The sequence below is a fragment of the Dipodomys merriami genome, unplaced genomic scaffold (assembly GCF_024711535.1).
Source record: "Dipodomys merriami isolate MVZ:Mamm:240054 unplaced genomic scaffold, mDipMer1.0.p SCAF_1, whole genome shotgun sequence".
Classification (NCBI taxonomy): Eukaryota; Metazoa; Chordata; class Mammalia; order Rodentia; family Heteromyidae; genus Dipodomys; species Dipodomys merriami.
In genome coordinates, this window is record NW_027202270.1 from 135,779,479 (window position 1) to 135,792,518 (window position 13,040).

Genomic DNA, 13,040 nt, shown 5'->3' on the forward strand with positions numbered 1-13,040 from the left:
CAATTAAACAGCAAAAAGCCAGAAGTAGAGCTGTGGCTCAAATGGTAGAGTGCTAGCCTTAAACACAAAGGTAAAGGGACAGTGTGCTCAAGGCAGGTCTCCTTGAGTTCCATACCTACAGCAGCATCCCCCTTCATGCCCCCCCACCCCCCACCCCTACCCCCCAAATACACTGACATGAAGCGCAGAAAAAAAAAAAGCCATGTGTATATACAAATGACTCAGCTTTTGGGGGGTGTGAAATGGAGGTAGAAAGACTGTCAACCACAAATATCCTACAGCACAGAGATTTCATAAGATAGTGAATTTATTTACCAAAGCTTATAAAGATTCCACAATAAATGGCCATTTGAGAACTAAGGACCTAAGGGACAAATAAAAATAATACTTAGACCCAGCAGGTGGCAGGCTATGGAAATCTAGTACCACAGGTGGTGCAGCTGGAAAATGTTTTAGCTCAGTAGGTTAAGAACAAAGAACAAAATGTTCCATAGTTCTTTGCTACCAGTTAAATTAGCCTAAGTGTGCCATTCCTTCCCCCCCCCCCCACATATACTTTAAAAAGATTATAGCTGGAGATCAGTCACACTGACTCTGAAACTCTTCTTATGAAGCAGAATTATTTCTGAAGTTCCCTGTCAGGGAATGTCCTTCCAAATAGACTTGCTTATTAAGCTAACATTTGAACCACTTTTACACAACATAGCCAGGATATCAATAAGAGATGGTTGTTTTATGTCGTTGTTATTTTGAGATAAGAGTTTCACTTTGAGGGCTGGGAAGGTGGCTCAGTGGTAGAGCACTTGACTTGCATGCATGAGGCCTTGGGTTCCATTCCTCAGCACCACATAAGCAGAAAAAAAAAGCCGGAAGTGGTGCTGTGGCTCAAGTGGTAGAGTGCTAGCCTTGAGCTGAAGAGCTGAGGGACAGTGCCCAGGCCCAGAGTTCAGGCCCACGACCGGACCCTAAAAAGAATCACTTTGAGTCTCAGGCTTGCCTAGGCTGCATAGCAAGACTTCACCTGGCTGGGGGGGGGGGGGGGGGGTGAGGGGAGGACAGGGGAAGCAAAGCATGCCTGGAATCCTAGTTATTCAGGGGGCTGAGATATGAGGATCACAGTTCAAAGCTAGAGTGGGCAGGAAAGTCTATGAGACTATCATCTCCAATTAACCTTAAAGGTGTGGCTCATGTGGTAGAGCACTAGCCTTGAATCAAAAAGCTAAGGGACTGTGCCCAGGGGCTCGGAAGGTGGCTCAGTGGTAGAGTGCTTGCCTTGCATGTTTGAGTCCCTAGGTTCAATTTCTCAGCACCACATAAGTAGAAAAAGCCAGAAGTGGTGCTGTGGCTCAAACAGTAGAGCACTAGCCTTGAGCTTAAGAGCTGAGGGACAGCGCTCAGGCCCAGAGTTCAGGCCCCACAACCAACTGTAAGACTTATCTCCAATTAACCACCAAACAGCCTGACTGAGAAACTGTGGTTCAAGTCATAAAGCAACAAACAGACTTGAACAACAAAAAAAGCTTAAGGGCCCATGCCCAGTTCAAGCCCCAGTACTGGCACAGAAGAAAAAAAAAGTACTTCAATTTTGTTTTAAGACAAGATCTAGCCGGCACCAGTGGCTCAACCCTATAATCCTAACTACTCAGGAGGCTGAGATCTCAGGTTCCTCGTTCAAAGCCAGACGGGGCAGTTAAGTCTGTGAGACTTTTATCTCCACGTAACCACCAGAAAACCAGAAGTGGTGTTGTGGCTCAAGTGGTAGCGTGCTTGCTCTGAACTGAAGAGCTCAGGGACAGCACCCAGGCCCAGAGTTCAGGACCCATGACCAACCAAAAAACAAAAAAAAAGACAAGATCTAGTCAGCTGTCCTCACACCTCTCTGTCTCTCTGTCTCTTTTTTTTTTTTTTTTTTTTTTTTGTCGGTCATGGGGCCTGAACTCTGGGCCTGGGCGCTGTCCCTCAGCTCTTCAGCTCAAGGCTAGCACTCTACCACTTGAGCCACAGCGCCACTTACAGCTTTTTCTGCTTATGAGGTGCTGACGAATCAAACCCAGGGCGTAATGCATGCAAGGCAAGCGCTTCTACCACTGAGCCATCTTCCCAGCCCTGTCCTTAAACTTCTGGTCCTCTTGTCTCAGCCTCCTTCGTGCTAGGATTACATATTAATTTAAAAAAACAAAAAACCTTAAGCCGGGCGCCAGTGGCTCACACCCATAACCCTAGCTTCTCGGGAGGCTGAGATCTGTGGATCATTGTTCAAAGCCAGCCCAGGCAGGAAAGTCCGTGAGACTCTTATCTCCAATAAACTTCTAGAAAACCAAAAGTGGTACTGTGGCTCAAGAGGTAGCGCGGTTTGCCTTGAGCTGAAGAGCATAGGGACAGCGCCCAAGCCCAGAGTTCAAGCCCCATGACCGACCAAAAAAACAAAACAAAACAAAACCCAAAAACCAAACAATATGTAGTTCTTTGTGAAAATAAATATGATTATGAGGCCACCTAGTGTTTTAAGAACTACATATTTCAAATTCCTAGTCATTTAAATCAAACTGAAAGACAAATTACCTTCTTAAAAGAAACCTAATTGTTTTTCCAAAAGCTACATCGTATTAGTATACATAAGTTAGCTGATAATAGTACTGCTATTATGAGAGTATTTACAGTAAATGGAAATATAACCCAAATATTTATTAAGTTGACAGGTACCTCAAATATTTTTTTTTTTTTGAGTCTGGTCGTGGGGCCTGAACTCTGGGCCTGGGCACTGTCCCTCAGCTCTTCAGCTCAAGGTTAGCACTCTACCACTTGAGCCACAGCGCCACTTCCGGCTTTTTTCTTATGTGGTGCTGAGGAATCGAACCCAGGGCCTCGAGCATGCAAGGCAAGTGCTCTACCACTGAGCCACCTTCCCAGCCCCCTCAAATATGTTTTTGAAAGCTTAATGTGATGTTAGCTGGAAATGTGATGTTAGCTGGAAACTGGTGGCTCATGCCTGTACTTAGGAGGCTGAGATCTGAGGATCACGGTTCAAAGCCAGCCCTGGCAGGAACATCTGTGAGTCTCTTATCTCCAATAAACCCCTAGAAAACCAGAAGTGGCTCAAGCGGTAGACCCTGGCTTTCAGCTGAAGAGTGCAGGACAGCGCCTAAGCCCAGAGTTCAAGCCCCAGGACCGACCAAAAAAAAAAAAAAAGAAAGAAAGAAATGTGATGCTGCTGGCTGCTAGTAGTTCACCTCTATAACCCTAGAGGCTGAGAATTGTGAATCTAGGCTTAAAGTCAGTCCAGCAGACAAATCAGATCAAGTCTTATCTCCAGTTCACTAGCAAAAAGCCAACTGGAAGTGTAGTTCAAGTGGTAGGACACCAGCAATGAGTGGAAAAAGCTGAATGGAAAAAACTAAGTGAAAGCTAGAGGCCTTAAGTTCAAGCCCCATTATTGGCACAAAATACTTTTTCAAACTTCTATACCTACCTACTCCCTACCCCCACCAAATACAAAACAGAATGCAGAACGCTAGGGATCAGTGACTTATATCTGAAATCTAAGGATCAAAGTTCAAAGCCAGCCTGGGCAGGAAAGTCCCTGAGACTCTTATTTTCAATTAACCTGTAAAAAGCCAGAAGTAGAGATGTAGTTCAAATGATAGTGTCAGCACAAGCAAAAAAGCTAAGAGACAGTGCTCAGGTCCAGAGCTCAAACTCCAGTTCCTACACCAAATATAAACAAACAAACAAATAAATAATACAGAATACATTTGAAACTAAATACATAAAGCAAACTTGAGTTACCATGAAAAAAACAAACAAACCTGGAATACAGAGTACAGTATTGCTAAATTTTCCATTGTCTTTCAAAGACAGGCATTCAGATTTTTATGTGTAATTACAGACATTTATATGTGCTGAAAAAAATCACACTTAGGGGCTGGGAAGATGGCTCAGTGGTAGAGCGCTTGCCTTGCTTGTGTGAGGCCCTGGGTTCGATTCCTCAGCACCACATAAGCAAAAAGAAAAAAGCCGGAAGTGGCGCTGTGGCTCAAGTGGCAGAGCGCTAGCCTTGAGCTGAAGAGCTGAGGGACAGCGTCCAGGCCCAGAGTTCAGGCCCCACGACCGAACCCCCCCCCCCAAAAAAAAATCATATTAAAAAAAATAATTCTCTAAGTCAAACAAAGCAAAACATTTGGCTTCTAGGCTACTTTTCTGTTATGAGTCAGAGTCCTAAAACAAGAGGGTGGCTCTAGATGCCAACAAAGGAGAGCTGCTGCCAGAGCTCTGCCAGCCAGGGCCTCACATCCAGAATTAGTCTCAACATTGGATGATTATCTAACCCCATTTAGCCATCAGAATTGATCATGGCTCCAAGAAACAGCCACACATGCCTTACAAGGCTTCTGGTTCATCATACAGGGAATGTGGAAGCCTAAGCTGTCTATCGCCTCTTAGAAGGGAAAAGTAGGTCAAAGGCTCCTTTGAGCCAGGCATTGGTGGCTCATGCTTGTAATCCTAGCTACTCAGGAGGCTGGGATCTGAGGATCAAAACCAGCTCTCAGCAGGAAAGCCCATGAGACTTTCCTCCAAGTAACCATCAGAAAACTGGAAGTGGTGCTGTGGTTCAAAGTGGTGGAGTGCTAAACCTCAGGGATAGCACCTAGGCCCCAAGTTGAAGCCCCAACACACACACACACACACACACACACACACACACACACACACACACACACACACACACACACACACACACACACACACACACACACACACACACACACACACACTTCCTATAGGAGAAAGTCCCAAAAAGAAAATAGTAAGTAGCAAGACTTTGGGCCATAAGCTAGTTAATAAATCAGTAGTGACCAATAAGACATCAATGCCCAAAGCAAGGGTCATTGTATTAAGTCTGTGGGTAGTACAGGCAAGTTCCTGACAGGGTCTGGCATAATACTTTACAGAAATACTCCTCTATCCCTGACACTCATTGCTCAATGAGTGATCCAAAGCTGGATCTTCCTTTGGCAAACTTCTCGCCCATAGGGGAGAATAGGGGAGCTTATCTAACAAGGTAAGGTTTGATCTGTCTCTAGCTATAAAAACAACTCCAAAAGAACAGAAGGAAATCCATATGGGTGATTCCCAAACAGATCAATTGGTTGTTTCATTTCCTAATAGTAGAAAATGCTCAAGGAGAACCAAACCCTATGCTGCCTCTTGGTGGACATAAAAGTTTGCAATTCCATTTAGCAAGCAAGGGACAACAGTTCGTAAGGAGGGAAAATGCATTCACGAGCTTCTACCACCGGCCCTGGAACACGTGGGCAAGTTATATAACTTGTGGCTGCAACATAAAGGAGAGGTGGCTTAGTGGCTGACTGTGGCATCAGGATCAAGGGTTTACAGCAGCAGCATCGAGGAGTAAATCGAGTAATGAAAGGAGTGATGGGGACCTTTTAAACTGTGTATCAGATGTCAGAAAATGCACCTATAAAATGCTAGCACATGGTCTTGCATATTTTCTTAATCCTCCAGGCAACCTCAAGGAATAGACAGTTCCCTCCATCCAGCCCCACGGCTCCGAGAGGAAAGAGAGGGAAATGGGCTTTTGTGAGGTTACACAGCAGTCCTTACCCGCTACCCATTAACCTCCGCCTGACTGCATGATGCCCTTTCCCCAGCTCCAAGGGCTCTTCTCAAAGATAGGCTGGCTCAACACCTGTTCTCCAGAAGGTCTTTCATACAAATGGAGGGCAGATTAGGGACCATACACCCCTGCTCAAAGCCCCGTTGCCAAACTGCCTGATCACAGCTCTCCTGATGAAAACAAACAAATGCCCAGTTAGGATTTTTATTGGTACCATGGGACAGTAAGTACCGCCAGCATTGGACTCTGTGACACTCTTACTGCAACATGCCTGGCTGCGTGCCCTTGTTAAGAAGGTACCGCCTCTCAGGAACTCCCCCTGCTCTTCTGCACAGGACTTCTGAGTTGCACTAGAATCTTCCATATTTCACGTAAGTTTTTTGTTGTTGATGTTTTATTTTGGTTTTGCTGGTCCTGGGGCTTGAACTTAGGGCCTAGATGCTGTCCCTGAGCTTTTGCTCAAGGATAGCACTCTACCACTTGAACTACCAGCACCACTTCTGGCTTTTTGTTTGTATGGTACTGAGGAATTGAACCCAGGGCTTCATGCATGCCAGATAAGCACTCTACCACTAAGCCACATTCCCAGCCCCCATATTTCTACTTTTGGCTTTTTACTGGTTAATTGGAGATAAGAGTCTTGAATTTGTCTGCCTGGGCTGGTTTTGAACCATTATCCTCTGAACTCCTCTGTACATCACTCTGAATAGCGAGGATTACAGGTAAGAGCCACCAGCAGCTGCCTTCCACCACTACTACCACCAGCCCACCACCAGCTTGAAGCCTGGGTTTGGGCACTGTCCCTGCGCTCTTTAGCTCAAGGCCAGTGCTCTACCACTTGAGACACAGCACCACTTCTGGTTTTCTAGTGGTTTATTGGAGATAAGAGTCTCACGGACTTTCCTGCCTGGGCTGGCTTTGAACTGTCATCCTCAGATCTCAGCTTCCTGAGTAGCTAGGATTACTGGCGTGAGCCTCTGGCACCTGGCTTCCTCTTTTATTGAGATAGGGTCTTGCTATACAGCCTAGGCAAGCCTGAAATTCACCATCCTCCTACCTCCACCTCTTAGACATATATCCTACAGAGAAATATATATTATAATGGTCCACTAGAGCACACATGAAAGGATGTTTGTAGCAGTACTATGCTCAAATCTGGAAACCCAAATGTCCACAGATAAGCAAATACATGCACACAATAGAATGTACTACAGCAATGAGAATCAATGACCTGTAACTACAGACAGCCCTAGATAATCTCAGAAGCACAAAGATGACTAAAAGAAGCCAGACAAGCCAAGTATGGTGGCTCAAGCCTGCAATCCTAGCTACTCAGGAGGCTGAGATCTGAGGATCAAGGTTCAAAGCCAGCTTGGGTTAGAAAGTCCGTGAGACTCTTATCTCCCTTAAACCACTCAGAAAATAGGAAGTGGTGCTGTGGCTCAAGTGGTAGAACACTAGCCTTGTGTTGAAGAGTGCAGGGACAGCGACCAGGCCCAGAGTTCAAGACTCACAACTGACAAAAAAAAAAAAAAAGAGAGAGAAAAAAAAAAAGAAAAGAAATGGAAGAACAAAGGGTGAACAAATGCAGCAGTGGTACTCACTAGACGCTATGTTGAAAATGAACATACCGTATGTGGATGGGGACAGGAAGGGGAAACTGGGAAAGAGTGAAGGAAAAGGTGATATTGCCCAAAAAGAAATATATTCAATACCTGACTTGTGAAATGGGAATCCCTCTGTACATCACCTTAATAATAACAATTTCTTTTAAAAAGCCAGACAAGAAAAGAAAGACACTTACACTCCATGATGTCATATATATGTATATATATGTATATACATATACATATATATATATAAAGTTCAAAATAGTCAAAGTTTAAGGGCTAAGATGTGCCTCAAATGACAGAATACTCACAGACCAAGTGCAAGACCCTGAATTCAACCTCAGTACCACAAAAACAAACAATCTAGTGTTGAAAGTCAGGATAACAGCATGATAGTAGTACAGATTTGGTGGTACACACAGGTAGCCACCACTCAGAAAGCTAAGACAGAAGGATCATGTGTTCAAGACTAGCCTAGACTCCATAACAAGACACTGTCTTAAACAGACAAACGGCAAGGAGACGAGAAGGAGGACTGTAGGTCAAGGGCCAGATCAAATTAAAAATTAGCATGATCCCATCTCAGTAAATAAGCTGTTATTTATTGGTAGTACACAGTAGGAGGAATACCATACGAATGCTCCAAGTCCAACACAGGCAAAAATAAGAGCCCCTACCTGAAAAATAACTAAAGCAAAAAAGGGAGCTGGTAGCAGAGGCTCAATTGGTAGAACACCTGCCTATCAAGAGCAAAGCCCTGTGTTTAAACACTAGTACCACAAAAAAAAAAAAAAAAGAGGGGGTAGGGAGGGTGATCAGGATAGTGATCGAGTGATCACTTAATGAAAAGTAAGTGGTGAATGGGGTTTTTAGGACCAACAATGGTTTGACTGTCTGGCATTTGGCTAATTGGAGATAGAGTCTCACAGAATTTGCTGCACCAGATGATTTCAAATACTCTAAGGGGGAGGAACACAAAGGTGCAATGCCTCTGTGTATCTACACATGATCCTCAGATCTCTCCTGAGTAACTAGGATTATAATATGACCACCAGTGTCTAGGTGATTATATAGCTAAGGAGAAAAAATTATTGCTATATAGTTAAGATAGAGCATAGAGGGCGGGAAGTGGCTCAGTGGTAGAGTGCTTGCCTTGCATGCCTGAGGCCCTGGGTTTGACTCCTCAGCACCACATAAGCAAAAGAAAAAAAAAGCCAGAAGTGGCGCTGTGGCTCAAGTGGTAGAGTGCTAGCCTTGAGCTGAAGAGCTGAGGGACAGCGCCCAGGCCCAGAGTTCAGGCCCCACAACCGGACCCCCTCTCCCCACAAAAGATAAGAGCACAGAAGCTCTCTGTGTACATTTTTAAATAAAATAAAAAACTTAAAACTCACAAAGCAACTTTGATACTCAATGTTGAGAATCATTGAAACAGATCTTTTGTGTGTGTGTGGACCGGCTGGTCATGGGGCTTGCTTGATTCAGGGCCTGGGCACTGACCCTGAGCTTCTTTGGCTCAAGGCTCTCACTCTACTACTTGAGACACAGTATTATTTCCTGATTTTTTCCTGGGTAGTTTATTAGAGTTAAGAATCTCACATGGGCTGGGAATGTGGCTTAGTGGTAGAATGCTAGCCTTGAACAAAAGAAGGCCAGAGACAGTGCCCAGGCCCTGCGTTCAAGCCCCCAGGACTGGCAAAAAAAAAAAAAAAAGAATCTCACAGACTGTCCTGCTCAGGTTGGCTTCAAACAGCGATCTTCAGATCTTAGCTTCCTGAGTAGCTTAGATTACAAGCATGAGCCACCAGTGCCCAGGTTGAAACAGATATTAAAGCAGTTATCACTCACTCTCAAAAAGAAAGCATGCCAGTTATCAGTGGCTCACACCTGTAATCCTAGCTACTCAAGCCTAAATGATCACTTTCCATTTAGTCTTTCTAAAAAGAAGACTTTAACTAATATTGGTGATTTGAACTCAAGACCTGGCACCCACTCGGCTTGCTTGTTCAGCTGGTGTTCTACCACTGGAAACATGCCTCCGGCCTGGTTCTTTTGGAGATGAGAGTCTCAACTACTTTTCTGCTGGTCTTCAGTCTCCATCCTTCAGATCTTAGCCTTCTGAGCAGCTAAGATTACAAGTGTGAACCACCACTGACATCTAAAAGGAAGACTTTAGTCAAGAGAAACCACAAAGCTAAGCAAGAGCTTGATGTCCTACATTCAAGGCCTGAAACCAGCACCAATAAAATAAAATAAAACAAAAATTTTGAAAAGCCAACTGCAGTGGCTCAAGAATGGAAACCTAGCTTTTTGGGAGGCAAAGATCAGGGGATGCTGTTGAAGGCACAACCAGAGCATGAAAGGTCACAAGACTCCCTCTCATGGATGGCTAGGTGCATTAGGGCACCTAATCCCAACTGTAGTGGAAGCACAATGGCTGGGTGCAGTAGTACATTCCGAGCAACACAGGAAAGCACAGGTAGAAAGAAGATCAAAAAGCCCAAGCCAGTCCTGGGATAAAACAAGACTTCATCTCAAAAATGACCAAGGTAGCCAGGTACCAGTGGCTCAGGCCTATAATCCTAGCTACTCAGGAAGCTGAGATCTGAGGATTACTGTTCAAAGCCAGCCTAAGCAAGAAAGTCCGTGAGACTCTTATCTCAAATAAACACCAGAAAACCAGAAGTGGCACAGTGGCTCAAGTGGCAGAGGGCTTGCCTTGAGCTGAAGAGCTCAGGGACAGCGCCCAGGCCCAGACTTCAAGCCCCACGACCAACCAACAACAAAAGAAATGAACAAGGTAAAAAAGCGGCTAGAAATGTGACAGAGTGACTGCCTAGCAAGTGTGAGACCGAGTTTAATTTCCAGTACTGACAAAAATAACATAAACAAAGTCACGAATTAACATCACAGTCTAGTAAGCAACATGTGGAAAAAGACTCACACAAAAGTATATAAAAACATGTCCTACACCACTAGTAGTCAGTCAGTGAAAAAGCAAATGACAACCACTATGAGACATCACCCACCTCACATTTCTTTTCTTTTTTTTTTTTTTTTTTGTCGGTCATGGGCCTTGAACTCTGGGCCTGGGCACTGTCCCTCAGCTCTTCAGCTCAAGGCTAGCACTCTGCCACTTCAGCCAGAGTGCCACTTCCAGTTTTTTAGAGGTTTATTGGAGATAAGAGTCTCTCAGACTTTACTGCCTGGGCTGGCTTTGAACCGTGATCCTCAGATCTCAGCCCCCTGAGTAGCTAGGATTACAGGCGTGAGCTACCAGTGCCCGGTTCCACCTCACATTTCTTAGGATGGCTATTATCAAAAGGACAAGTGATAACAAAACCATTGGACCATGTGACCAATAATCCCATAGAGCCAAAGAAGATATAGGACCACAGGAGACAAAACCACCACTTTGTGAAGATACATGAGCTCCTGTGTTCACTAGTGCATTATTCACAACAGTCAGTAGGGAAACAACCTACCTAAGGAGATAAAGAAAATGTACACATGTACACTATTGATTATTATGTAGCCACAAAAAGGGAGATCCTGCCATAACAAAGATTGACAACCTGGAAACATGAGGCTAAAGTGAAATTTGCCAGATACTGAAAAATACTGCACGTATCACACAGACACACAGATACAGACATTTTACACACACACACACACACACACACACACACACACACATGCACACTCAGTAAACAAAAACACAGGTTGGAAACCAGATCAAATACAAATTATTCCAAGAATACAAAGCACACATATGTAGGATGAACAAGTCTAGAGGCTAATAGACAACATGATACTATATTAGAGATTTTTGTTAAATAATCACTAATTCTTGTAAAAAAAAAAAAAGTGAGATGACATATACATTAAACTAAACTACTTGATTACAGTAACCATTTTACTACCTATATGTATCCCATGTTGGAAGCCTCAAATATACACAATGAAACTTATTTAAACAAAAGAGGGGGGGGGGAATGTGACTTAGTGGTAGAGTGCTTGCCTAACATGCATGGAGCCCTGGGTTCAATTCCTCAGTACCACATAAACAGAAAAAGCCAGAAGTGGTGCTGTGGCTTAAGTGGTAGAATGCTAACCTTGAGCAAAAGAAGCTCAGGGACTATGCCCAGGCCTGAGTTCAAGCCCCAGGACTGGCAAAAAAAAAAAAAAAAAAAAGGAAGGAAGGAAGGAAGGAAGGAAGGAAGGAGGGAAGGAAGGAGGGAAGGAAGGGAGACATTCTGGTATTGAGTATTGTGATTTTGAATACAAAACCTTGGGGTCCCTGTTCATCATCAACATGCAAAGATCACCACCATGTAATGCACCCCTTTCCCTCTTTGTTCACCTTCTCTACCTTCCAGAAACAACTAGGCTCCACGGTAGGCTTCACCATCCAGTGACTTTCTAATTTGCTCAAAAACCACTTGGAAGAGCTTATAGGGCTATTATTGCTACCAGGAACAACAGTTACTAAATGACTAGTGCTGCCAAAGGTGCTCAGAATCACCTTCAGTAAGGTCACACAGCTTACACCTTTCCCTCATCTTTTCCAATAACTAAAGGGAGTGACTGTTCTTCCAAGAAGAAAAAGAAGGGGATGCAGCCCAGTGGTTGACCATGTCTAAGTACAAGACACTGGGTTCCAACCCCACCTGTCCCCATTCCTAAAGGGCAAAAGTTGGAGTTAAGGATCAGATCTGCAGGGGGGAAACAGGTAGCAATCAAATGGAATATAGAATGCTGCCAGGACTCAGGGGCTGAAAATAATAACTTTAGGGCCAGGACAGGGATGGCAACTGGAAGCACGGGACAGAAGAGAAAGGAAAAGTTAAGACTCTGGTATAATGGGAGGAGGGGAAGGGAAAGCTATGGACTGGAAAGAACGTGATGGATCATCCCGGTCAGGTCTTATCACAATCTCCAAATTACAAAGGAAGAGGTTGGAATGGAGCTTTGAGTTCTAACGGTGGCGCTCCTAGCAGCTCCAACTAGGCCATGCATGTCCTGGCTGCTGCATTTGGGCAGGGGGACCACAGTCAGACCAGGACTGCTCCCCCTAAATACAGGAGCCAGGTAGCACGCGGGCAAACGGGGCCAGGGGCTACTTCTTTGGCCGCGGATGTGCAGGTGTCAGAGCCCTCTCCACCCAGCACACCCGGCCTTCTCACAAGCGACCCTTTAGCACTCATCGCGGGGCCCATGACCGCAGCCCAAAACCCGCTAGCAACGGTGACAAGTGCTTACGCAGAGACCACCTTCCCGCTCAGGACTTCCGCCGGCGCCATGGCCCTTATTAGTTTGTTTCCCACGATGAACACCACCAAACCCGAGGCTGCACTCTCTTCACTGTGGCGCGGGACAGCCCAACCCACGTGCTTAGCGAGTGCCCCCCCCCGCCCCCCCGGGAGCCCTGCTACTGCGCCTGCGCCTCCTGGACGCAGAGGCGCGCGATCCGGAAGGAGCCAGTCCCACACCTCGTTTAGAGGGGCGGGGTGAGGGCGGTGGAAGCCTGGCCGAAGAAAACCAGCGGTGATTGGTTAACTAGAATGATTGGCTGCTGGAAAAAGTCCATGCGAAACGCGGTTTTGCACAGAGCCGGAACCCACCAAAGAGTGTTGACTGACCCGATTCCATCCAATCAAAGTGTGGGGAGGGGCGGGGCGGAACCGGTGGAGGCGTGGCCTGGAAGGGGAGGGCCCGCGCGAGCAGTTTCGCGGGCTTGCTTTCGCGGGCTCTTAGGAGCTGGAGTTGACTGTTCGGATCTTGGTCGCACTCTGCCG

The 13,040-nt window shown here is 45.5% G+C and overlaps 1 protein-coding gene across 2 annotated transcripts in view; it reads right to left on the bottom strand.

The window, feature by feature from the left end:
* The window catches only part of Mthfd1 (methylenetetrahydrofolate dehydrogenase, cyclohydrolase and formyltetrahydrofolate synthetase 1), a 74,151-nt gene extending 61,515 nt beyond the window's left edge, over nucleotides 1–12,636 (bottom strand). The window contains exon 1 of one of the 2 annotated variants that reach the window (XM_070031923.1): nucleotides 12,505–12,636. In XM_070031923.1, coding sequence (XP_069888024.1) covers nucleotides 12,505–12,545 — 41 coding nt within the window. In that variant the 5' untranslated portion in view covers nucleotides 12,546–12,636. Of the gene's footprint in view, nucleotides 1–5,622; nucleotides 5,749–12,504 lie in introns of those variants that run through there. The other variant, XM_070031930.1, reaches the window with a different exon arrangement.
* Nucleotides 12,637–13,040: the final 404 nt, after the last annotated feature.